General features: G+C 44.6%; 1 protein-coding gene across 2 annotated transcripts in view; it reads right to left on the bottom strand.

Moving 5' to 3' along the window:
* The window catches only part of Klhdc1 (kelch domain containing 1), a 44,621-nt gene extending 20,394 nt beyond the window's left edge, over nt 1-24,227 (bottom strand). The window contains exons 1-9 of one of the 2 annotated variants that reach the window (XM_028858805.2): nt 24,045-24,227; nt 11,516-11,586; nt 10,829-10,946; nt 10,282-10,400; nt 8,497-8,575; nt 6,796-6,879; nt 4,942-5,025; nt 4,410-4,468; nt 1,784-1,896 (exon numbers count right to left, since the gene is read on the bottom strand). In XM_028858805.2, coding sequence (XP_028714638.1) covers nt 1,784-1,896; nt 4,410-4,468; nt 4,942-5,025; nt 6,796-6,879; nt 8,497-8,575; nt 10,282-10,400; nt 10,829-10,946; nt 11,516-11,586; nt 24,045-24,140 — 823 coding nt within the window. In that variant the 5' untranslated portion in view covers nt 24,141-24,227. The remainder of the gene's footprint in view (nt 1-1,783; nt 1,897-4,409; nt 4,469-4,941; nt 5,026-6,795; nt 6,880-8,496; nt 8,576-10,281; nt 10,401-10,828; nt 10,947-11,515; nt 11,587-24,044) is intronic. The other variant, XM_037210581.1, reaches the window with a different exon arrangement.
* Between the last annotated feature and the right edge of the window lie 2,549 nt (nt 24,228-26,776).

Below are 26,776 nucleotides of genomic sequence, written 5' to 3'. Positions count from 1 at the left end.
ATCTACAAAGAATGCTTGTGACCCTGAGCATTTTGCCATGTAACCTTTTTTATTACTAACAAGTTAGTACAAATAAAGTATCAATAAAACAACATAGATATATATGCTTGGAAGTTTGTAACTGGCAGAAGAAAGGAGGAGGAAGAGCATAGAAGAACAAGAGTGGAACAGAGTATGAAGAGCATTGGCCCGGAACTCTGGGGAGGAGGGGCTGGAGGCTGGACTCTCAGACTGCTAATCTGATTGGCTAGACTGCCTGAAAGGGAGCTCCAGGAATCCAGTCTCATTCAAGAGTCGGATTACAAATTCCCAGGTGCCCAGGGTCAGAATTCAAGTGCTCAGACTTGCACACAAACGCTTTTCCAATGGAGTTTCCTAGGCCCGCTACAGAAAGAATTTAGATAGTTTTAAGGATATGTGAAGTTTCTTAATGAAAAAAATCTCTAAAATGTTTTGGTTAAGAGCCCATGATGGCTCAGCAGATGAAGACCTGCTGCGAAGACTTATGAGTGGTTCCCAGGGTCCACCAGAAATGAGGAGGAGAGGACGGACTCCTCAAAGTTGTCCTCTGATTTCTACACCCATTTCTACACACACACACACACACACACACACACACACACACACACACACTAAACAAACAAACAATTAAAATGGAAATAAGGAGAAAATTTTGTGTTAAGAAAATAATCTAACATGTCAAACCCAGCCATACATATCCTTGATCAGTTGTGTGTTCTGATGCCACAGTTCACTGATGGAAAACTGCACTGGAAAACTCATAACTAGTACAATCAGCAGTGACTTCTGGGTCAGCGGGATGGCTCAGTGGATCCAAGTGCTTGCTGCCCAAACCCGAGGACTGGGCTCTGTCCCTGAAGGCCACAAAGAGGCGGGAGATAACCAACTCCCTCATGCTGTTCTATGACCTCCACATTTCAGTGTGGTACACACACACACACACACACACACACACACACACACACTAATACATACATAAATGAATAAATTAATGTAATGCAAACAAACAGAACACCAGCGAGAGGAGTTACAGGATTCCACTGAGAACTCTAGTTCTAGAACCAAAAGACGACACTGGCGTCCGCCTGGCTTTTCCAGCCTCAGGGAAGACTGTCATCATAGTCTAGCTTACAGTACAACAGCATCTAGACAAACAATCAAGACAGAATCATGGGATGGGGGATGGAAGGGGCTTTAAGTGTTCTCTCTCCTCTCTCGTAGGGCCTCGACCTGCGCCTGTCGGGCAAACATCCTCCAGGTGCCCTGTGACCCTGGCCCGTCACGTCAATTCACAGTGCGGACACGGCTGGGACACAGGGAGGAAAGAATGACTTCAGTAGAAGTGTGAAATGCAATGCATCAAAACAAACAAACAAACAAACAAAAGGATGGCGCGGAAGGCAAAGACACCAGCTGCCAAGCCCAGTGACCTGAGTTTGAGCCCTGGACCCCACATGGTATTAGGAGAGAAAGAACCAGCTCCCATAAACTGTCCTGTCTTCCACACATGCACTGTGGCGCATCTTGCATATACATTCACGCTCTCACACGGCGAACAGGAAGAAATGGAAGATAGTTTGTGACCATCCACACCCCAGGAAAGAGGGCCCCTCAGGCCACTACCGCTCTTGGCTCCCACACTCCCCAGGCAGGGACTGGGACACAGACATGCCCCTCCACGGATGCCTGCCGCCTGGTACTGTACACCCCAAGCCGTGGGGTGAAGAAGGTAATGGCTGCATGCTAAACTGTGCGGACTTACTTAGTGGGATATTATCTGCACTTAGTCCGCCAAATAGGAAAAGCTTATCCTCAGCTATGGCTGTTAGCGTGTGCCATGACCGATGTTTGGGGCTTTCTCCATGAACAGAAATCCTGTAACAAGAAAAAAAAAAAAATCCAACTTTGAATTAAGCAAAATGAAAAGTTTTTTTTTTTTTTTTTTATCATCTTAGGTCTTATTTTTTTCCCAAGACAGTCTCATCATGTAGGCAGGCTGGCCTCTGGCTCACAATGCTCCTGCCTCAGCCATTAGTGCTATGCATTTTCCACCACACTCATCTCAGAAAAAGCTGGGCTAGGGCGTGGAGATGCATCTTGTAATCCCAGCACCCAAGAGGCTGAAATAAGACCGTGCATTTGAGGGTAGCCTGGGCTACACAGTGACTTCAAGGTCAGCTTGAGCTATATATGGAGATCTTGCTTGGAAAGAAAGAGAGAGGAAAGAAGGAGGGGAGGGAAATAAAGTAGGGAGGGAAGGAAGAGGAGGGGGAGGAAGGAAGGAAGGAAGGAAAATACTTTGGTTATAAATCATTTAACAACCACAAACAGGTTTTCACAGGAGACCACTGTAATCCCAGCAAGGGGAACTAACGTTACTTTGGCATGTATCTCTTAGGACTTCTGTGTAAGTGTGCTTACTAAGAATACAGAAATGGGGTCACACATGGCTCTGCACCTCTTTTCACTCAGTATGTTCTATGATGCTTCCACAAAGTCATGTCTTTTGTTACTGGAAGCCTGGCGGCCCTCTGGGCACCGACGCTGTGATTAAACAATCCCTATGGCAGACGAGAGGGCTGAGCTCAAGCTTTGTCTAGTTTTTGTTTTGATTTTTTTTTTGGTTGTTGTTTTGTTTGTTTTGTTTTTGGATATAGAGTTTCTCTACATAGCCCTGGCTATCCTGGAACTCTGTAGACCATGCTGGCCTCAAACTCACAGAGACCTACCTGCCTCTGCTTCCTGAGTGCTGGGAGAAAAGGCATGTGCCACCACGCCCGGCTCCAATATTGTTTTTTTTTTAAGGCAGTACATGGTACATTTATTTTCAAATAAGATAGAACGTACTCCCAAGGACACTTCATACATTCGTAAGAGCAGGAAGTGGGGAACTTACACCAGCAGATTATCAATATGAACAAATACTAAAAATGAACAAACAAAACAGTATTTACCATTGTCTATTTTAAGCACATTGGAAACATTGTGCCAGCATACTTCTACCAAGTGTGCTGTCACAGCTCAGAACGGTGGCCTCTGGTCACCCATTCCTTCTGTGAGCTGCTCATCGGTGTCCTTTCCCACTTCCCTATGAGACTGCCTTTTTTCCCCCCCTCTAAGTTCTTGGAGATCTCTGACTTTATCCTTCGCTTTTAAAAAAATGCTATAAACATTGCTTTCAGTTTATTTCTGGTTTACATTTTCCAATATGCCTTTTAGCATTTTGTGTACTTTATCTTTTAAAGATTTATTTATTATATATAATGTTCTGCCTGCACGCCAGAAGAGAGCACCAGATCTCATTATAGATGCTTGTGGGCCACCATGTGGGTGCGTATGTGTGGAGGCCAAGGTCAGCAGCAGAGGATGTGCCTCAGGAGCTGTCTGCATTGGCTTGATTTGTTTGTTTGTTGAGACAGGGTCTCTCACCTGCCTGGAACTTGCTGGCTCACAAGAGGCTGATTGGCAGTTAGCCCTAAGAATCCACCTGTCTCTGCCTCCCCAGTGCTGTGAATAAAAGCACACACCACCTTGCCTGACTTTTTATATGGGTTCTGGGGATCTGGGCTGGGTCCTCATGCTTGCTGGGCAGGCACTTCCTGGTTGAGCCACCATGTGGTTGCTGGGAATTGAACTCAGAACCTCTGGAAGAGCAGCCAGTGCTCTTAACCTCTGAGCCATATCTCCAGACCCTCCTCATGGGTTTTTGTTTTGTTTTGTTTTGTTTTGTTTTGTTTTTTCTAGTCAGGGTCTCTCTGTGTAACCCTGGCTGCCCTGGAACTCACTCTGTAGAATTATAAATAGAGTATTATTATAATAAAGTATTCCATTGTACTATAGGAATGTCCAAATCAATACCTAAATATATGCTGTTGCTAAACAATATAATGAGCCACAAACAAAATGTGACTTTTCTCCATTTCATTATCTAGGTGTGTGAAATGACTCCATCCGGCCACTCATCTCTTGTAGTGACCAGTCCCCAGAGAATACTTATTATAAATCCAATATTTTCACATGATTTTTTCAACTCTTACTAACTTTATGTTTTATATAATTTGCATAAGCTCCATTTAGTTGACTGTGGTACCTGCAATCCTTTCACTTGGGAGGCTGAGGCAGGACAACCCAGAGTTCAAGGCCAGCCTGGGTCACTTGGTGAGATTCTGTCCCAAAAGGAAGGGAAGAAGGGAGGGAGGGAGGGAGGGAGGGAGAGAGAGAGGGAGGGAGGGAAGGAAGGAGGGAGGGAGGGAGGAAGTAAATTTAAATTTTGTGTTTCTTGTTTAGATATATAATTTTAAAAAATATATCAACTCAATTTCAGAGACCCAAGCTTGGACTCCGCCCACACCCACCCCTACAGATTGGAAGGTAGACTTCAGACTTACCTTCCAGACCAAGTCCAGGTGTCTAAGTTTAGATAGTGCAAGTCATTCATCCTAGTTTGCTAAAACAAAAGCAGGATAATTGGAGATGTTTTAACTCTTCTTTGGAATAAAATGTTAGTTTTCACACAAGTTCAGATTAACACAAATTGCCCTATTCTACTTAGCACTGGAAGCTTAGGCATTGGAAATCAGCTCTAAGCATTAAGAAAATTAACATGGAGCTCCCAGAGTCATGTGCCAGAGAGGGAAGGGGAAGCAATGGGTGTAAACTAACAGAACTTGGATGACGAGAAATTAAACATTCCTGACACTGCACTGCACTCAAGTGAAGGGGTCTCCTCGTTAAAATACGATTCAAAAATCTGTGACAGCATGTGGAGGGTCTCTTTGGGAACCAGAAGATGAATACAAATTAGTACTAGGTGCAGCTTAATCTCTAGGTTATTTCAATGTTCAGATGCTCCACAAAATCAGAGGACAAGTTTTTATAAACATCACACATGAAAATATCATTTCCATTGAGAACACTGACCAAGACGCGTCCACCAAAGATATACCCCTTATTTCCCAGAACTGCACATGAATGCGCGGCTCGTGGCTGTGGCGGAACTCCACCCTGTAAGCAGAGATCAGAACAGAGGCAGACTTGAGGCAACTATACCAGCCACATCCTGTGCTCAGTCAGAGCTACAAACAGCTTCTTTGAGAAGAAAATGCATCCCGCTGCCCTTAAATGCCCACCACCCGAACAAAATGAAGGTCATATAAATTTAGCTTGAAATATAAAGATTTTAACGATCAAATTAAAAACAATCTCCTCTCTTCTCCCCTTACTCCACACCAAAGACCCAACTAACACTCTAAGAATCTATTTATGGCCTCAAAGTCTCAAATTCACAAAGCAACTTCACTGATGCTTTAAGTCAAATCAAAGAAGCCCTTAATCATTTCCTAGACATGCTGGATTTTAGAAGTTGTTTTGGTTTGGTTTGATTTTTCTTCTTCCTAAAACTCTTAGAATTATAAAACAAAAACTTCTCTATACTTTATCTTGAGTGAGGCTCATCTGATGTTTCAGGCTCTTCAGTTGAATAATTATGCTGAGATCCAGCTGGTAATACAGAATTAACATTTACTTCTGTAACAGTTCAATTAAGAGAAAACCACTTTAAAAAGTTGATGCCCAGGGATGGAGGGATGCTCGGTGGTCAGGAGCACTGACTGCTCCTGCAGAGGACCTGGTTCGGTTCCCAGCAACACGTGGCAGCTCACAACCCTCTGTAACTCCAGTTCCAGGGGATCCAACACCCTCTTCCAGGCTCCTCAGGCAATACACACATGTCCATTTATATATACAGTCAAAACACCCACACACATAAAATAAAAATAAATCTTTAAAAGGTGTTGATTCTGTTTAATTTCTATATAGTGATTAAATGAATCTGAATTTATGTTTGGTGTCTAGCAAATAAAATAATATTGATAATGCATTTTGTCTTGCTAAAATTGCATGTAGCTCACAGGTTTGTAAAAACACGGGTGTTGAGCAAAGGGTACAGTTCAGGGTAGAGTGCTGGCCTAGTACATATGAGGCAGATCCTTTGAGCTCAGCACTGGGGAAAAAAAGAAAAGAAAAACTCACGGACTCTGTTTTAAAAAATGAACTCTAATAATTCACGCAGACGCTTAGGGGTAAAGAGAGATTATAGAGGCTGAGCTTGTCAGTCATGTCTGTAATACCAGCACCAGGAAGCTAGAGGCAGGAGTTCAAGGCTAGCCTCAACTACAGAGCAAGTTTGAGGTCAGCCTGGTCTACCTGAGACTTTCTCAAAAAAAAAAAAAAAACAAGCCTGGCAGTGGTGATGCATGCCCTTAATCCCAACACTCAGGAGACAGAGGCAGTTGGATCTCTGTGAGTTCAAAGCCAGCCTGGTCTATACAGTAAGTTCCAGGGCTACACAGAGAAACCCTGTCTCAAAAAAAAAAAAAAAAGGAAAGTAACTGTTAGTAGTTTTTAAGGGAGCTTTTCAAGGGGGCTTCTTCGGCTGTAGTGGCCACACCTTTAATGCTAGCACTGGGGAGGTAGAAGTTGGAAGACTGCAAGTTTGAGGCCAGTGTAGTCTACGTAGTGAGGTCCTCTCAAAACACCAAAGACAAGAGGGGAAGAAGAATTATTTTGCATGCAATTACAAACCCAATTACTAAAATCAAGTAGGAAGAAAAGAGATTTTCAAAATATCAATGACTATGAAAGTGACATCCTCCCTCCCCTCCAGAAGCAGAAAAGAGTTTATTAAGAAAGGGAAAGCTGGTGAGAACGAGAGAGGTCTGGGGTGAAAGGAGGGCTTCAGCTCCAGAGGCCTCCAGGTAACTCAGCAGCACTTACTTTAATTTCTGGTTGAGACCAAGTCCTTGTCTTTGTGTCAAACACATGGACATCGTTGTGCCAGCCCCAGAATATCTGCCCTTCCTAAGACAGAAGCCAACAGTCAAGAGCTTTGTAGCCAAACCCAGCACAGTTCTGCTACATATTTACTGGTGAAGTGACGGGCACCTCACACAAGCAGGTGAGCGCCATCACAGGAGTAAAGCCAGGCACACGCCACATCTCACAGCTGCCCCTCAAGCCCGTGCCGAAGTGTCGCCCACCTCCAGGACTGCGACTCCCTCACTCAATGAGTTTCCACTTCTTCAGATACACAAGGATGAATATTTATGTTTTGAAACCTATTTTAAACCTTATCTTTGCTATAATAAACTTCAGAAGGCTGTTGTTTCCTGTATTCAAAAAAGTACCAATTGGGGAGTGGGCTGGAAAGACTGCTCAACATTTAAGAGCAATGACTGCTCTTCCAGAAGACCCAGGTTCAATTCTCAGCACTCACATGGCAGCTTACAACTGTTTGTAACTCTAGTCCCAGCCTCTGCCAAAACTGCACACACATGGTGTACAGACATACATGCAGGCAGAACGTCTATACACATAATATAAAAATAAAGGTTAAAAAAAGTTAAGTTCGCTGGGAGGCAGAGCCAGGTGGATCGCTGTGAGTTCGAGGCCAGCCTGGGCTACCAAGTGAGCTCCAGGAAAGGTGCAAAACTACGCAGAGAAACCCTGTCTCGAAAAACCAAAAAAAAAAAAAAAAAAAAAAGTTAAGTTCACTAGGCATGGTGGCACATGTCTGAATCCCAGCACACAGGAGGCAGAGACAGGCAGATCTCTGAGTTTGAGGCCAGCTTGGTCTACAGAGTGAGTTCCAGGACAGCCAGGGCTACACAGAGAAACCCTGTCTCGAAAAATCAGTAAGTAAGTAAATAAATAATTCTAAAGTTGGGATCTAATTGATCCCCTCTACTTCACCAAGCAATTTAGCTTCTCCCCGCCCATTTAAAAATGTTTTGCATAACTGGGCAGTGGCGTCTAACACCTGAAATCCAGCACTCGGGAGGCAGAGGCAGGTAGACCTCTGTAAGTTCGAGGCCAGCCTGGTCCACAAACGGTGATACATTGTGTGCCCTGATAAACTTGCCTGAGGATCAGAGCACAGAGCCTGCCACTAGATCAGACACAGAGCCTGGCAGTGGTGGCACACACCTGTAATCCCAGCACTTGAAATCTCATGCCTTTGCTTGAGAAGCACACACACTTTTAATCCCAAAAAGTAATATAACAGGGCAGAGAAAGGTATGTAAGATGTGAGGAAGCAGGAACTCTCTCTCTCTCTCTTTAGGCTTAGGATTTTGTAAAGGTAAGAACTAGTGGCTGGCTGTTCTGCTTCTCTGATCTTTCAGCTTTCACCCAGATATCTGGCTCTGGGTTTTTTATTAAAAGACCATCTAAGATTCGAACAACACACAGACTCCAAAGCTACCAGAGAAACTCTGTCTTGAAAAAGAGAGAATGAGACACACACACACACACACACACACACACACACACACAGAGAGAGAGAGAGAGAGAGAGAGAGAGAGAGAGAGAGAGAGAGAGAGAGAGAGAGAGAGAATGATTTAATTCATTATTCCTAAGGCTTAAAGTGATGCTGAATTAAAGGGAAAAAATTAAATTAAAGAGTAATTACTTCCTTACCCAAGATGCATCATGGACATCAAAACAGTCTTGAAGTTCATTGTGCCTCCTGTACCCATAACCACCAAAATATATTAATCTGAAAAGCAAATGCAAAGAACATACTTTAGGGGTCGTGCTTCTAGTTTGTTCAGAGCTGGGCACCATTGCTCACGCCTGCAATTCTAGCACTCAGGAAGCTGAGACAGGAGGCTTCTCAGGCATTGCCAAGTCAGCCTGGGCTACATAATGAATTCAAGGCCAACTCCAGAGTGAGACCCTGCCTCGAAAGTCACACACACAAAAGGGATTTGAGAGGCTGAAGAGTTGGCTCAGTGGTTAAAAGCACTGGCTGCTCTTCCAGAGGATCAGGGTTCAATTCCTAGCACCCACATGGCAGCTCACAACTGTCTGCTCAATACCCTCATACATGCATACATGCAGGCAAAACACCAAGGCACATTTAAAATCAAAATAAGTAATAAATCATTTTATTTATTTATTTGAGACAAGGTTTCTCTGTGTGGTCCTGGCTGTCCTGGAACTTGCTTTGTAGACCAGGCTGGCCTCGAATTCACAGAAAACTATCTGCCTCTGCCCCCCAAGTGCTGGGATTAAAGTGCATGACCATGCCCAGCTCCATAAATCATTTTTTTAAAAAAGGAATTTGAAATAGATTTCTTCTCCTACCTTAACCACCTAAACAAGTCAAATAAACTACACAATTATAGTTTTTTTAAAAAAAAAATTAAAGAACTGAGAGAACAATGAGACATAAAGGAAATAACTCCAGCAGGTGATGAACCCACAGTAGGAGAGAAGAGACCCACAGGCACTCTCCTGCAAGGGCAGGAAAGAGAGGAAACTAGGTGTATATGGACTTGTAGAGAACAACCACCAAGCTGCCAACAGTCACGCTTGGGCTAGGATAGCAGATTAGAGTCAGAAGAAAGTCAGCCTGGGGGTTGGGAACACACGTCCTGACGCGGTAGCCTGTAGGAAGGCTCAGTATTGGTCATCCAAAGCTGGGAGAGGGGCTTGCGGTTTAATTAGTCGCAGAGTGCTTGCCTAGCTTGTGTGAAGCCCTGGGTTAAATTCTAAGAATTGAAGGGGAAAAGGAGCTGAAATTCGAGAGGACAGGTAAACAAATCTCTTGGAGATGATTTCAGCTTTCAACCACTAGAGACGCCTGGATTTGAGCAAAGTTGTCCCTTGGAGTCATTTGAGGAGTTTTAAAAAAATCAGACTTCCAGGGACTGTGCTTTTGAGGTCTAGAGTTTAGAAGATTCCAGGAGCAGATGTGTGGAAGCCACACCCTAAGAACAAAAGAAATACAGACTTTGGGCTTTTGTGGTAGGGGGAAAGGGGAAGTCAAGGTGGACACAGGCAGCCGGCCTTCCGCTGTGTACTTTTCAATATGGCTTCAGTTTTTAATCATGTCAGTGAAACTTAAATGAATTATTCAAGGTGAAAAAATCCAAATATCCTTCTTCCATGTTCACTTTTTTTTTTTTTTTTGGTTTTTCGAGACAGGGTTTCTCTGTGTAGCTTTGCGCCTTTCCTGGAACTCACTTGGTAGCCCAGGCTGGCCTCGAACTCACAGAGATCCGCCTGCCTCTGCCTCCTGAGTGCTGGGATTAAAGGCGCCATGTTCACTTTTATGACACGGTTCTTACCAGTTTTAGGACTACAGTTGCTACTGACATCAAAACAAGTCTATAATTTCTAGAAAGCATGGTGTTTCCTGCAGTTTGGCCAAAGGCTGTATCCTAACGTCAGGACATTCAAGTTCAGGTGCAAATTTACCTGTCCTTATACACCCAGCAGGAAAGCTTGTCACGTGGTGTGGGTGGCTGTCCATCAAACTTGGTGATTTTTTCCCAGATATAAGTTCCATCTCTTGTTCGTAAATTGACAACGTAAAGCTTTTAAAAGATGACAGTACTGTTAGGACCCAGGTATCTGAAAAAAAAATCTATATAGGGGAGGGGACTGCCATCCAAAAACTAACCCAACCTTTATTTCCAATAAATATCCATTAGAAAATTTAAATCATAGAACTGATGAAAACGAGACAGGCTTCCAGAAGCAAATGATGTGTAAAATCTACCGCAACGGTCTTCCCCCCTCTGCTCTCGCCTGTGGGTAACCATGGAGAATGCAGCTAACTGAAGGAGCGAAACCCGGAGAAAGAAAATGGCTGCTGCATTCTCCACCTATCTTTAATGCCTAGTGACTATAAAGTTAGGATGCACTCCAGTTATCTTTTTCTAAAATATGTGCGGATGTGTGATGTGAGACGGCACATCGGAAATTAACTTGGCTGCACTCTTGAAATAAAAGAAAGGATTACTCGGTTGCTGTATCCTTTGTCATCATATCCTCCAAAAACATACAGCCTGCCGTTGATACAAGCCCCACAGCTTCCTGACATGGAGGTGGGGAGCTCTCCTTCCATTGGGTGCATTTTCCTGCAACAAGGACCACAGAGAATCGCTTAGCTTTCCAGAAGACAAAAGCTCCCGTTAAACTCCCTGAGTACTCTTCCCGTGAAAAGCATCATGGCCAACTATAAGTAAAATGTGGTGTAGTCAGGTGCCGTCACACACACCTGTAGTCCCAAGTGCTGGGGAGACTGAGACAGGACAATGAGATTGTGGGCCTGTCTGGGTTACAAAGTGAGACCCTACCCCCCAAATAAAGGAAACAACAAATAAAAAGGTGTAAAGAGAGCCATAATAAAGACTCTTCATCCTGCTGGGGAAGGGGGATAATCACAAATTTCCCACTTGTCACTGAGTCAAACTGGGAACCAGCTGTGTAAAGCAGTGTTCAGAGACAGTGATGGTCTGAAAGGAATGGAGAGGGACAAGGAGTGAGGCGGGGCAGGGAGGAGGGGCAGGGCCGGGAATGAACTGGACAGAGGAGAGGGGGACGTCGTAAATGTCGGAGGGTCCAAGCATGCTCTTGAATTCCCTGTAGTCTATTAAAGCCTCTCTCAGTTAGGAGACTTGACATCTTATGACTTAAAATTACTTACCACAGTCCACTATCAATATCATAGGTCCAAATTTCATCATTCGGCAAATATACCTCATTGTCTTCAATAGACTAAAAATAAAGAATATACAAATTACCATTTTTTCAATTATATAGTAACAAATAGTTCCTTGGGGTGAGAAAAGCTGAAACAAGTGTTTAGAAAAAAATGAAAAATAACTGAGTCTCAAGAAAAAGGCTCAGGGTAGCTAAACTTTCACATAGAAAAACACTAAAAGACACATCAGAACATCGTAGGTCACACATTATAGAAGACTCTTCAGAGTGAAGAGAGTTGGGGAAAGGAGGTTTTTTTGTTTGTTTTGTTTTGTTTTAAGATATAACTAGGCACACTGCACCAGATACCTTAACCCACTGAATGTATTTTGAGTGTGCTGTAGGATATTTGTACACTGTGCGAAGATGTATTGCTGTGATTGGTGTAATAAAGATCTGAATGGCCGATAGCTAGGCAGGAAGAGGTTAGGCGGGACTTCTGGGGACAGAGAGGACTCTGGGAGGAAGAAAGGCAGAGTCGCCAGCCAGAGGTGGAGGAAGCAGGACGGGCAGTATGAAGACGCCAGGGAAAGACTGAAGAGGTTGGACATGTGGTACAGAGTGGAGGTAGCCGAGCCATATGGAAGAAGGAAGATTAGTAAAAACAGGCTATTTAAGTTATAAGAGCTAATGGGACCATTGCTAAGCTATGGCCAAGCTTTCGTAATTAATAACGAGTCTCCATGATGTTATTTGCAGGCTGGTGGTCCAACGACAAAGTACTGCTCCATGAGCCCCTACTGTGGCCTCAGCACCGCTGGCTCCGAAGCCTGGCTTACTCTGAGTCCCAGGCCTGGTGATTCCTGGGAAACTTCTGTGATTAGTTTCCCCCAGCAGGTTGAAAAGCTGTTATCTTGGATCTCTTTACACCTTAAAAATATTATTTGGTTTTTGTTTGTTTGAGATAAGGCTTCACTTTACTGCTCAGGCCGGCCTGCAACTCACCACCAACACCAGGAGGGCAGAGGTCACATCTGCTTGTTACAACTCACCACCAACACCAGGAGGGCAGAGGTCACATCTGCTTGTTACAACTCACCACCAACACCAGGAGGGCAGAGGTCACATCTGCTTGTTACAACTCACCACCAACACCAGGAGGGCAGAGGTCACAGCTCTTGCTATAGTCAGTTTCCCAGAGCTTCAGAAAGTATCCTCACATGTAAAAGGCAAATGGAACTTCAGCTGGATGGCTAAGCAGATTAATTCCGGAAAAACTGACTGTACCTTCACTTTAGCCCAGTAATTTAAAAAATCTATTTGACTAACATGTCACAGGGTGATCCAGAAACACAAGAGGCACAAATCAAAGATGCTGGAGGTAGTTGCCCAGGGCCTTCACCTCATTATACCTTCTTAAATGGAGCTTTAAAAAATATATGTGTGTGCATGTCTGTGCAGGAGCACATGGAGGTGAAAGGCATGGGATCCCTTGGAGCTGGAGTTCCAGGTGGTTTGGAGGCACCTGACATGGCTGCTGTGAACAGAATCAGGTCTTATTGAAGGGCAGGAAGCACTCTTAACCACTGAGATGCCTCCTCAAACCAATCCCTTCTCTTCTACATCAAGTTTCCTTCTCCATCGGATCGTTCCTATGAGCAGCCAAGTATGATTTGACTCATCTTTCAAAACCCAAACCATTCTCCTGATTTCATCTCTTCCCAATCCTCTGCTCCCATCACAGAGAAACAAAGGAACAAACCAACCATCCACACTAAATTAACTGCAGTGGACACTGTTATCACAACACTCCTCATTCTCATCAACCTCCGCCAGTGACCTCTGAATCTGAGGCTTTTGTGCATGCTATAAGCGCATGCTCCAGCAGCCAGCTCTGCTGCAGCCCCGGCCTGGTCCTGGCACTTTTAACTAAAATCTAACTTTGAGGGCCAACAAGAGGGTTTACTGAGAAAAGGGACTTGCTGCTAAGCCCACAACCGGAATTACATTTCTGGGACCCTCACGGTAGAAGAAGAGAACTGATTTCTCTGCAAATTGTCCTCTGACCTCCACACATTCGTGGTGGCAGGCACACCCCCACCCTATAACACAGACACATACGAATAAGTAAATAAATGTAAATTTTAACTTTGAGCTTTATGAAGCATTCATATTAAAGTAAGTAGAGCAGCTATGAAATGACTAAAAATAAATCATGTAAGTTCTATGTGAACAAAAAGAAACTGAAAAGGAACAGAACCTTCTGAAGCAATCCTTAGCCTGAGAAAGTGAAGGAAGGAGAATGAGGACGAGCAGAGAAGAGAAAACGAAACACACTCAGTGACAAAGTGTGCCAGGCCAGAGGGGGCACGTGCCTCTCATTCCAGCTCAGAAGGCAGAGGCAGGAATTGTCTGTGATCTTTGTGAGTTCGAGGCCAGCCTGGGCTACAGAGCAAGTTCCAGGACAGCCAGGACTACACAAAGATACCCTGCTTCATAAAAACTAACTAAATAAATAAATAATATTTAAAAGAATACTGATGTAAGTTAGAAGCTTTGAATGCTTCCTCAAGTAAATTATATGTCCAATAAATAATGAAAAATATAAAGTATGCTAGGCTGTGGTGGCGCACACCTTTAATCTTAGAACTCTGGAGGCAGAGGCAGCTGATCTGAGTTGGAGGCCAGCCTGGTCTACAGAGGGAGTTCCAGGACAGCCAGGGCTACAAATCAGAGAGAGAAGCCCAGTCTTGAAAAAACAGAAGCAAAACAAACAAACAAACAAACAAAATTAGAATTGTAAGATGACAAAATATTGCCTATCCAAATTTGCAGCTAAAGAGGCGCCTGTAAGGAAATGGATGGCCTCAAGTATATTCACCAATTTAAAAGGAGCGTCCTAAGAATCCAAGTTCAGAAGTTCAAGGAAGAGCTGAGCCTGGCGGAGCAGTCTGCCACCTCTGATACTCAAGAGGCTGAGCCAGGAACGGTCGCTTCAGTGCCTGCCTGACTAGTGTGACACACGTCCCCAAATAAAGAGGGCTTGAGACACAGCTCAGCAATAGAGAGCGTGCTAGCAAGGTCCTAGGTTCGATTCTCAGTCACAGACAAAAACAAAAGCACCAAGAAGTTCAAGAACTAGAGCAGAATAAGCTGGTGGGAGGAGTTCACACTGTTAGTCCATACTTGGGAGTCGGAGGCAGGAGGATAACCTGGACAGTTCAAGGCCAGCCTGGTCTACATAGAGAGCTTCAGGACAGCCGGACCTACAGAGTAAGGCTCTGCCATAAAAACAAAAGCCACCATATAAATCACAGGTACTAGAAGTGATAAAAGATAGACACTAATAACAAAGGATCCAGTAAATGGAGCTCATTCTTCAGGAGGCTGCTAAACCTCTGAGATTATCCAAGGGAGAAGAAGGAAGTCACCAAGAGGCAATTCTTGGAGTGGAAAAGGGGACACAGGTATAGTTTAGATAGATAGATAGATAGATAGATACATACATACATACATACATACATAGACAGACAGACAGACAGACAGAGATAAAAATCCCTCACACTGAACCAGAGCAATAGCAAAAATCCACTAAATCAAGATTTAAACATGAAAGGCAAACTAAAATGTTTAGAAAATAATGGACAGAAGATACAGAAAACACAAAGCACTGAGGAAAAGGACGAAACTAAATTAAAATCATATTAGAATATATTATAAAAAACTTTCATCCATTCCAAGTCTGAGAAGAATTGTGTTGGGATTTTGATGGGGATTGCATTGAATCTGTAGATTGCTTTTGGTAAGATTGCCATGTTTACTATGTTAATTCTACTAATCCATGAGCATGGGAGATCCTTCTATTTTCTCATATCTTCTTCAATTTCTTTCTTCAGAGACTTAACAAAGAATTATTGAGAAAGTTAAAGGCAAACTCTAAACTGAAATGACATTTAATTCTATTTTTCTTTTCAAATTGTATTTAAGTGTGTAAGTGTTTTTTGGTTGTTTTTGTTTTTGTTTTTGCATGTATGTCTGAGGAGGTCAGGAGAGGGTGTTGGGTTCCTTGGGACTGGCATTACAGAAGATTGTCAGCAACCTTGTGGGCACTTGGAAATGAACCCTGGTCCTCCAGAGCACCCAACACCCTTAACCACTGAGCCACCTCTCCAATGTGAGAGGGCATTTTCTTTTCTTTTAAAGTGTGTGTGTGTGTGTGTGTGTGTGTGTGTGTGTGTGTGTGTGTGTGTAGCATACTTATGGAGATCAGAAGACATATGTGGGAGTTGGTTCTCTCTTTCTACAATGTGGGTTCCAGGGATCAATCTCAGGTCATCAGGCTGACAGCAAGTGCTCTTACATGCTGAACCATCTCACTGGCCCATCATTTTCAATTCATATAACAATAAACTAAAAGAATTCATAGCCGGGCAGTGGTAGCGCACACCTTTAATCCCAGCACTCGGGAGGCAGAGGCAGGCAGATTTCTGTGAGTTCGAGGCCAGCCTGGGCTACCAAGTGAGTTCCAAGAAAGGCGCAAAGCTACACAGAGAAACCCTGTCTCAAAAACAAACAAACAAAAAACAAACAAACAAAAACAACACAACCCACCAGAAAAACACACAGACCAGCATTTTCACAAAGGAGAAAACACAAACAGACCACAAAGTTAGAAAAACAACTGACGCTTGTCAGTAACCTTGACCACCAAGCTGGATCTGTGGAAAAAGCACTTACCACACCAGCCTGGCAACCCCGGTTTAGCACCCAGACATGGAGGTGGAGACAGGAGAATTGCCCAGAGACCCGAGCCTCAGCGAGCCTGGAATCTGCCGCAGCAGGGCAGACACAACGGGACCCTACCTCAAACCAAGGTGGAAGGAGAGAAACAATCCCAGAAAGTCATCAAGCTATCCTTTGACCTCCACATGTGCAACCAAGTCCTCAGGTCCCTGCACGCATCACACACACACACACACACACACACACACACACACACACACACACGACAAACATCATTCATCTGAGCAAGGAAAACCAAAACCGCAATGAAATACCATGTCGCCCTCACTGTGTTGGCAGAAAAATTAAGGGCAGATGGTACCAAATGTTGTTGAGGATGCAGAAGAATGAGGGGGCTGGTGGAGATGCAAATTAATACAAATATTTTGTCAACAGTCTGAAATCTCCAATTCAATTTGCCCTACAAGTGGCCCAACATTCCATTCTTTGGTACATGCCTAGAGAATGCACATACCCAGTGCGTGTGTAATAGACATGTAAGGATGCTCACTGCAGCATCGCTGATTATATAGCAACAAAGGAAAAAAAGAACAACATTCACCAACAGTGAACTATATTGGTAACAGTAAGTTTACATAACACAACACTAAATGGAAATCACTTCAAATAAATGGATCATGGCTTGCGATGTATTTGAGAAATATTTGGTGATATTTAATGAAGTTTCTAGTACAGGCACTGAAGAACTGGAACGGATAATAAATAAGAGGGCTAAGAAGGGGTGGGAGGGGTGGTGATTGGGATGGTGATGCTGGTGGTGATGGCAGCAGACAGATGTAATCTCTAAGTTTAATCCCAGCACTCAGAGAAAGAGGCAGACAGATCTCTGAGTTTAGGCCTATCTGTTCTATAAAGAGTTCCAGAACAGCCAGGACCACACAGAGAAACCCTGTCTCGAAAATCATAAATAAATAAATAAATAAATAAATAAATAAATAAATAAATAAATAAACGAGTGAGTGAATGAATGAATGAACAAACAAACAAAAGGACTAGCCATACAAGTGTACTCTGGATGATTACACAATGCACACATAAGCAGGGCTGCAGAGGTGGCTCAGTGGTTAAGAGCATTTGCTGTTCTCCCAGAGGACTTGGGTTTGGATCCCAGCATGCATATCAGGAGCTTGAGTGGCTCACGACCTGATACTCCTGCCTCAGGAAATCTGATGCCCTCTTCTGACCTCTGTAGGTAACACCCCCCCCCAACAGCTGTATATATACATACACATATCAATTTTAAAAAAGAACAAGTAGGGGTTGGAGAGATGGCTCAGTAGTTAAGAGCACTGGCTGCTCTTCCAGAGTGCCTAGGTTCAATTCCCAGCAACCACATGGCAGCTCACAATCTGTAATTCCAGTTCCAGGGGATCTGACACCTTCATGCCAATGCACATAAAATAAAGTCAGATTTAAAAAAAAAAAGAACAAGTAAAACTGATTTAAAAAAAAAAGTGCCTGGAGATGGTGGCACAAGCCTTTGATCCCAACACTCAGGAGGCAGGGGCAGGCAGATCTTTGTGAGTTCAAGGCCAACCTGGTCTACAGAGTGAATTCCAGGACAGCCAGGACTACCCAGAGAAACTGTCTCAAAAAAAAAAAAAAAACCCGCCGGGCGGTGGTGGCTCACGCCTTTAATCCCAGCACTTGGGAGGCAGAGGCAGGCGGATCTCTGTGAGTTCGAGGCCAGCCTGGGCTACCAAGTGAGTTCCAGGAAAGGCTCAAAGCTACACAGAGAAACCCTGTCTCGAAAAAAAAAAAAAAAAAAAAAACCAACCCAAACCAAACCAAAACAAAAAGAACCAAAACAAAAAAAAAATTGCATAAATCTAAAATGGAAAATATGCTATAATTCTCAGATCAAATACTATACTGTTTACAGAGGCATGAGTAATAAAACTGTTAAAAAGTGACAAGAAGGAATTCAAGACATTGATCATCTGGTAAGGTGGTAGATACCAAGGGCTCAGACAATGATGAAAACAGAACATTCAGCCTTAAACAGAAGAACAGGGGCGGTTCTCAGTTGGTATACTGCTTACCTAGTTTACACAAAGCCCTGGTCCATCACAGCACATAAACTGAGCAGAGAGTGCACACCTGTGATCCCAGCACTCAAGAGAGAGTCAGGAGGATCAAGGGCTCAAGGTTAACCTTGACATACAGCAAGTTTGAGGGAAGCCTGGGATACATAAGACCCTGACTCAAGGCCAGGAGATGTGGTGGTGGTGGTGGTGGTGGTGGTGGTGGTGGTGGTGGTGGAGGTGGTGGTGGTGGTGGTGGTGGTGGTGGTGGTGGCTGTGGTGGCTGTGGTGGTGGTGGTGGTGGCTGTGGTGGCTGTGGTGGTGGTGGCTATGGTGGCTGTGGTGGCGGCAGTGGTGGTGGTGGTGGTGGTGGTGGTGGTGGTGGCTGTGGTGGTGGTGGTGGTGGAGGTGGTGGTGGTGGTGGTGGTGGCTGTGGTGGCTGTGGTGGTGGTGGCGGCTGTGGTGATGGTGGTGGTGGTGGTGGTGGTGGTGGCTGTGGTGGCTGTGGTGACTATAGTGGTGGTGGCAGTGGCAACAGCACACACCTTTAATCCTAGCACTCGGGAGACAGAGGCAGGCAGAACTGAGTTCCAGGCCAGCCTGGTCTAAGGAGCAGTTCCAGGACAATCAGAGCTATGCAGAGAAACTCTGTCTGGAAAAACAAAACAAAACAAAAAGATCCTGACTCAAAAGAAAAAGTAATTAAAAAAAAAATAACAGGAACAATGATAGAACATAGACCTGAATACTCAGAAGCATCCCCCATAAGATCTGTAACAAGAATTAAAGAACGGAGTCAACAGTTCTAACGGAATAGTGAACCCCGAACCTGAACAGTGCTGACCAAGTGGCAGGTTTCATTATAGCATCAAATTTGTCTGAAAGAGATTCAAGGCTTCATGATGTCCAAAGGAAATGTAAAACTCCCTCAGCCAACAGAGGAGCAAAGTCACAGGAATTAATAAAAGAAACCCGACACGGGCTAGAGAGACGACCCAGCGACTGAGCATGATGCTCTTGCAGAGTAGCCAGTTCAGCTCCCACACCACACTGGATAGCTCACCACCGCCTGAAACTCCAGCTGCAGAAGACTGAACGCTCTTTTCTGGACTCCTTGAGCAACTGCACTCACGTGCACACACCTGCACACAGATACTCACGCACATGCACAACGTAAAGAAGGATTGACCACAGGCTCTCCTCCTCCTCCCCACATCCATTCTGAACGGTCTTCATTTTCCACACTCTACGTTGTATGGGTTGTCCTGCTCAAAGTGCTGGGAAGGAGTCTCCCACTCAAAGGCATTTTAAAGATATAGCCCATGATATTAGCATGCTACACTACACAGCCAAAACAAAAACAACAACAACAAAAATAATGATAATCTGTGGGAGGGGGGAGGAAGCTCTGTGCTCAACCAAGAAAGATAAACGAGAAACTTGCAAAGTGATAGTGATAATGCTAAAAATTTGTCTTTATATTAGGGTTTTTTTTGGGGGGGGGAGAAGGCATGCACATAACCCATAAGGTACATGTGTGGGGGTCAGAAGACAACTTGTAGGCGCCAGCTGTCTCCTTCCGCCATGTGGGAAACTTAGGTCACCAAGCTTAGATCAACCACCCTGACCTGACCTGCTGAGCCATCTCCCTGGCCCTGTTTAATCTGGCAGGCGAGTGTGTTTATCTATAAGTGATATTTTATGTGTTCCTTGGTGTATATAAAAATCCATAAAATTTAGCTGGGCATGGTGGTGCACACCTCTAATCTCAGCCCTGGGGAGGCAGAGGCAGATGGATCTCTGTGAGTTCGAGGCCAGTCTGGTCTACAGAGCGAGATCCAGGATAGCCAGGTCTACAGAGAGAAACCCTGTCTCAAACAAACAAACACCTCATAAACATTTAAGAAATGACTTATTAAGTAGTTCACGGGTCATCAGGGAGACTGAAGGCCCAGCATCTGGTCTTGCAGGGAGCAAGCTCTGAGGCCACACCACAGTAAAGCCTGCAGACTGACAAACACTGAGATGCAGCTTGTACCACCGCCGCTGATGCCGGCATCTTCTGAGACTGTGGTGCCAGCGTCATAGCTCTACAGGTCAGTGCTGAGTTTTATGTTTTACTCCTATTTTACTACTACTTTTTAATTTTTTTTCTTTGACAGAATCGACTGGCTTTTAACTCCCCATATAGCCAAGGATGCCCTGGACATCGGCTCCTTCTACCTATCTCTCTTCAGTGCTGGGTGCATGCACCACAGGTCAGTTTTTCAATCCAACCCAGGGCTTCATGGGCAGAGGCAAGGACTCACCTCCTGGGCCCCTCACTTCTTTGAAGCTTGCTTATCAGCTGCTCTTGGCTTTTGTAGGCCTTCAGTCTATCACACACACTACAAGTATTTCTTCATTTGCCATTATATTTCTCACTTTGTGGTACCTTTTAAAAAGTCCTTTTTTTAAAAAAAAAATTTGATCTGCCAGTTTTTTTCTTTATACATTTTTCTAATTAGATTTTCTTTTCTCAGCCCAAGGTTTTAAAATAGTCCTGTCTTGCCCACAGTGAAGTTCAATTTTCCTATGGTTAATTCCTGGTCCTAAGGCTCTGACACCAATTTCCTCCGGTTATCTTAGAAGAAGCATTTATTGTATAATTGGTTGTCCAGATTCAAAATGCTACTTTTACAAACAAAAAATAGCCTCGTAGCCTGGCTGTCTCTGCCATCTCTCTCCCAGCCTGTGGCACCATCAGTAGATGGACCACTGATGACTTCGGAGCCGTGAGATCCTTTAGTGTCTAGTACTGAAGTCTTCTCTCTTCCCTTCCTCTTTCCAAATATTTCCTAAACTGATCTTCCATACATAGCAGGCTAGATTTTCATATCCATAGATTACATTTTCTTTTAGTTCAGAGAAAAACTCATCCTTTTCAGTCATGTTAGAGAAACAGAACTGTCTGAATGAGGTCCCGAGAGGAACATATACCATCTACGAACATACAATGACTCTTCCTTTGAAATCTGGGAAATGGCTCACATTTCATGGTCTGGCCAGCTGCACTGGCAACCTGTATGGATGTCAATAAACTGGAAAAGACATAGAGGAACATAGAACAAAAGAATATTCTAGCATGAACTATGGTGGCCTCTTGAGACAAATTTAGATATATTGCTCTTTAAAACTGGTTCAAGCCAGAAGTACTTCAGACAGGTATCGGAGTTTTCAGGACACACATCTGTCAACTTCCACACATGCACTGTTTGCATTAATGAGGAAAACTGGTTAGAATATAAAACAGACAACACCAACCATATTCTTAACCACCGACTGCTGGAATCCCTCCAGCTTCCAGGACCTGTCAGCCATCTCCTGCTCAAAAGGCTCTTACAGAAGCGTTGTTGGAAGGATCCTGTGTTTTCTGGAGAGAAGGCATGCTGTCTTTTTGACCTCCTACTCCGCCCTCCCTTCTACTTATACCTGAGAAGTTATTAGACTGCTGATGATACCTGGGATTTAAAGAGTAATAGACTCAGGATTTAAAACTGTGTTGTATTTTTCAGGGTTATGTTTGTAGTGCTCTTTGGAATATTCTTTAGCTGCCCGCTGGAGAACTGGACTCCTACCGATTACAATTTTCAAGAGCAAAATAAGATTTAAAACATTTAGACATTTCCTTTATGGCCTCAAAGAATTCTCCACTGATCTATTTCATTTATGGAGTTAAAGTGAATTCATACAAAGATGCGATATTAGAAGATTACTATTTTGAGACAAGGTCTCATGTAGTCCAGGCTACCCCTAAACTCACAATGTAACAGAGAAGGCCCTCCAACTGCTTCTCCCGCTTATGCCTCCCAAGTTCAGGCATTACAGAAATGTTGCTACACAACCTGGCTGGCAGGATTATTGTTTTAATTTTTTTCCAATTAAACTTATACCATTATCAACACAACCCAATAGAAACTCGGCAGATAAAGTTTAGTATGTCTATATCTCCAAGTGGTAGAGCTTAAAAACATTAAAAAAAAAAAACTTTATGTGTACACCACCATCATTATATTTATGTATTATGTGCACACAGCCATTATTGTGTATTATGTATAAACTAGTTTTTCCACAAAAAACAAATTCAAAGAAACCAGGCCAGGAGAGGACCACTAGTAATCCCAACACTCAGGAGGTGGAAGCTGAAGGATCAGGAGTTCAAGGCCAACCTGTGGTACCTGAGACCTGTTTCAAAACAAAACAAACAAAAACCAGACAAATTCACAAAAAGGAAGGAAGAAAGAATGGATGGATGCAAGGAAGGAAGGAAGGAAGGAGGGAGGGAGGGAGGGAGGGAGGAAGGAAGGAAGGAAGGAAGGAAGGAAGGAAGGAAGGAAGGAAGGAAGAGAAAAGAGAAAAAAAAAGCCAAAAGTACATTTGAACACTTGGGAGACAAAAACAGGAAGCTAGCCCTGACTCTGTGGCCAACTTGGGCTACACAAGAAATTCCAGGCCAGCCTGTGTGAGCGGCAGTGTGAGATCCTGTCTCAATTAGTTAAATTAATTAATAAAACAAAGCTCCAGAAAGCAGCCCCTGGTGTCACATGACCAGCAAGGGGTCAATGCCTTTCTTTAGAAAATGGAGACTTGGGGCAGAAGAGATGGCTCAGTGGCTAAGAGCACTGGCTGCTCTCGCAGAGAACCTGGATTCGATTCCCAGCACCCACACGGTGGCTCCTAACAGTGTATTGCCAGTTCCAGGTTCCAGCACCCTCCTCTGACCTATGTGGGCAGCAAGCATACACAAGATACACAGACATACATACAGGTAAAACATTCATGAACATCAAATATTAAAATAGAGACTTGTCTGCTATACAGGGTCACCTTACAGATTAGATCAGAGATGATCCTATTAAGATTGAGAGTCCCTAGGGAAACACCATATATAGTGGGCACTCAAAAACAAATTCTGATTTTTTTTTTTCTGGTACTGAACTAAATTAGGAATAAACACACAAAACAACAACAAAAACCCACTTGGACCTGAGGATTCTTAACACACACAGTATGCACTTTATTTCGTTGTCATTCACTCGTGTTACAGATCTGTCATATAAAGGCATAGAGAAGTCAGAAGATGTAGCTTCTGTTTGCAGTAGGGCTTCCGCGGGGCTTATTTTCTAATCTGTAAACGAACGGGGTTGGCGTGTATATCTGAATCACTTTTCCAACTCGATAATCCCTGCTATCGCCCTACAATCATAGAAACAAAACAAAAACGCACATTCCAACCGCCATGGTAATACCAATTTTCAACCACAAAACTCCGTGGTGTAGTGTTGCGAATACGGATCTATTTTGAGACTCCCGAAGTACTTAATTAGCAAAGAAATGCCCCTAAAAATAGCTGATACGGTTAACTGCTTGGTGACTTGGGTATTCTGAGTCGCACCGTGGCAACAGACGGACAGTATAACCCGGCACGGCGTCCTGGGGGTCCTCTCCAGTCCTGCGCCACCGAGGCTGGAGGAGCCACGCACCCTGGGACCCCGGGCGGGTGGGTGGCTTTGGGAGCCGAAGCGACCACGGACGGCCCGCGGCGAGTGGGGTGCGCTGCGCAGGCGAGCCGCCTGGAAGCCGGCGGGGTGGGGTGCCGCGTCGCCGGCCGTCATCCCCCAGCCGCCGCTCCCGCGCCGCCCCGGCGCGCCCGCCCCTTCCCCTTACCACGTAGCCCCCCCACACGTAGAGGAAGTGTCCGTCCACCACGGCGCAGTGGCCGCTGCGCTCCTCGGCCACGCAGAACGCCTGCGAGTCCGCCATCCGCCCTCCGCGGCCCAGCCAGCTCGGCGGCGCCGGCTCGGCGCACGCACGAACGGAACGCGAGGAGGGTCCAGATTGGCGGAGGCGGAACCGAGGAACCTGCGCGTCTGCGCGGCCGCCGCCCGGGTCGGGGGACCCTGGGTGCTCCCCGGAAGGCGTGCGTGCGCTCCTGAGACTCCCTCCGTTCCTCTCCCTGAAGCTTCTCTGCAGCCACTGTCTGCACTTGTTAGGTCTTTATTCCTCTGGAACCGTTTCCTTCACTTGCTTCTCGCGATGCTCGTTTTCTTTATTATTATTATTATTATTATTTTTTTTTTTTTCGTTTTCCGAGACAGGGTTTCTCTGTGTAGCTTTGCGCCTTTCCTGGAGCTCACTTGGTAGCCCAGGCTGGCCTCGAACTCACAGAGATCCGCCTGCCTCTGCCTCCCGAGTGCTGGGATTAAAGGCGTGCGCCACCACCGCCCAGCTATTTTTTTATTTTAAACTATTGTATGCGTGTGAGTATTCGGCTCGAATGTGTGTCTTTGTATCAGGTACATCGAGGAACTGGAGTTGTGGGCAGTTGTGAACCTCCATGTGGGTGCCGGGAATCAAACCTGGGTCCTCTCAAGCCATCTCTCCAGTCCCACGAAGGGAGTTTTCTCATTTTCCTGCACCTGTGCCTGGGACTGGGTTTATGAACCTCACCTGGGCCAGCGAATTGACACAGGCATCCTCGGGGCTTTTTTGTCCTTCAGTCAGTGCTCGGCCAATCCTCCTGCCTCAGCCTCCAGAGTGCATGCTCCGCCACGTCCGACTTTTTCTTTCTTTCTTTTTTTTTTTTTTTTTAGGTCGGAAGTCATATCTGAGGTTTTTGCTTTTGTTTTGTAGCGTCTGGGTGCTTATGTTTTTCTTTTTCCTTCACGTGTACTTATTTACGTGCTAATCACAGTAGCAGGCATTGGTGCCTGAGGCACTGAGTGATAGTTTCTAGTGTTTCTTCGTGATAACTTGTGCATGTGTGTGTGTGTGTATGTACACAGGCACAATTCTCATTAACCCAGCAGAAAGTGTTATTGTCTACCCAGCTCTGTGTCTTGCTTTTTCACTTGTATCAACTTTTTCTGGGAGAGGAACCAACCTCTATTCAACAGATCAAAAGAAACAATTCCGTTCAAGTTCCGGTTGATGAACCAGTGGGTTTAATTACAGTTACAAGAGCATGTGCTATACCACTGAATAAATTGTCACTGCCTAGCAACTGTTAACTGCCTACAAAAGGTGGGGGTGGGGGAGCTTGGAACTCTTCCCTTGCAACTGTTAACTGTCTATAAATCCACGGGATGGCAGGGAGCCCCTCCCCCACGGCATAATCACAATGCCGATAGCTTTCTACAACATTCCACCTGGTACCATCTTTCCACCTCCTTCTCCAGGATGTCCCCTGAGGTTTGGATAGGATGTATAGATGTTCGATTTGATTCGGGCTGGGCATTCAAAAGCACTTCGACCAGTTGAGTCTCTGCAGTAACTGTTGCTTCTTATAAAAAGAGAAACATCACTGACCAAAGATGACTGCTGCACTAATGGAGGCAGATAAACACAGATGTTCAGAAGGCAGTTAGACAGACACACATCATTTATCAAAAGAACAGCAGCAGCTTTTCATCAAGTCTAAGGTCTCCTCAGCCATGGGCTTTTGTTCAGGTTTACAGAACCAGGCACCAATTCCCTCTTGTGGAATGGCCCACGACTCCAATCAGAAAATAATTGTACTTTTACGCTGGTTGTACCTATAATAGTTTCATCAGTGGGCACATCAGGCCTGACATGCTGATACTGCAACCTTCAGGATCCCCAGCCAAGTGGGACCATTGGTCACAATTTTCCCCTAAGCCGCTTGCATAGTGCCTGCCAGAACTATGAAAGCCAGCCAGGAGGAGGAGGGGCCAGTTCAACGCCATATTGATTTCTCCATGTTCTTCCACCAAGGCATGTGGTATGTGGTATCTTTGGCAGTAGAGAATTGCCATCTGTATTCGGGCTCTCTAGAGTAACAGAAATTATAGAATGAATCTCTATGTAGAAAGGGGATTTATTAAAATGACTTGGGGTTGTAGACCGGCTAATCCAACAATGGCTGGCTGTGAACTCTAAGTCCAAGAAGCCACTAGGTACTCAGTCCACAAGGCTGGGCGTTTCAGCTGGTCTTTATTATATGCTGGAATTCTGAAGAAGTAGGCTCTAATGCCAGTAAAGAAGTGGATTTGCTAGCAAGGAAAGGGCAAGCTGGCAGAAAGCAAAAGCTTCCTGCTTGCATGTCCTTCTAGCAGGACTCCATGGGCTCCAGCAGAAGGTGGCAGGCAGCCCAGATTGAAGGTGTGACTTCTCACCTCAAGATCCAGATTAAAGATGAATGTCTTCCTGACTCAAAATCCATATTAGAAGTGGATCTACCAAGCCGGGCAGTGGTGGTGAAGGCCTTTAATCCCAGCACTCTGGAGGCAGAGGCAGGCAGATCTGAGTACAAGGCCAACCTGGTCTACAGAGTGAGTTCTAGGACAGCCAGGGCTACACAGAGAAACCTTGTATTGGAAAAAAAAAAAAAAAAAAAAAAAAAAAAAAAAAAAAAAAGTGGATCTACCAAGTTCAAATTA

Source organism: Peromyscus leucopus, chromosome 14 (genome assembly GCF_004664715.2).
Source record: "Peromyscus leucopus breed LL Stock chromosome 14, UCI_PerLeu_2.1, whole genome shotgun sequence".
Classification (NCBI taxonomy): Eukaryota; Metazoa; Chordata; class Mammalia; order Rodentia; family Cricetidae; genus Peromyscus; species Peromyscus leucopus.
Note: the sequence above shows the minus strand (reverse complement) of the source record. Positions and strands in the feature narration are given on the sequence as shown.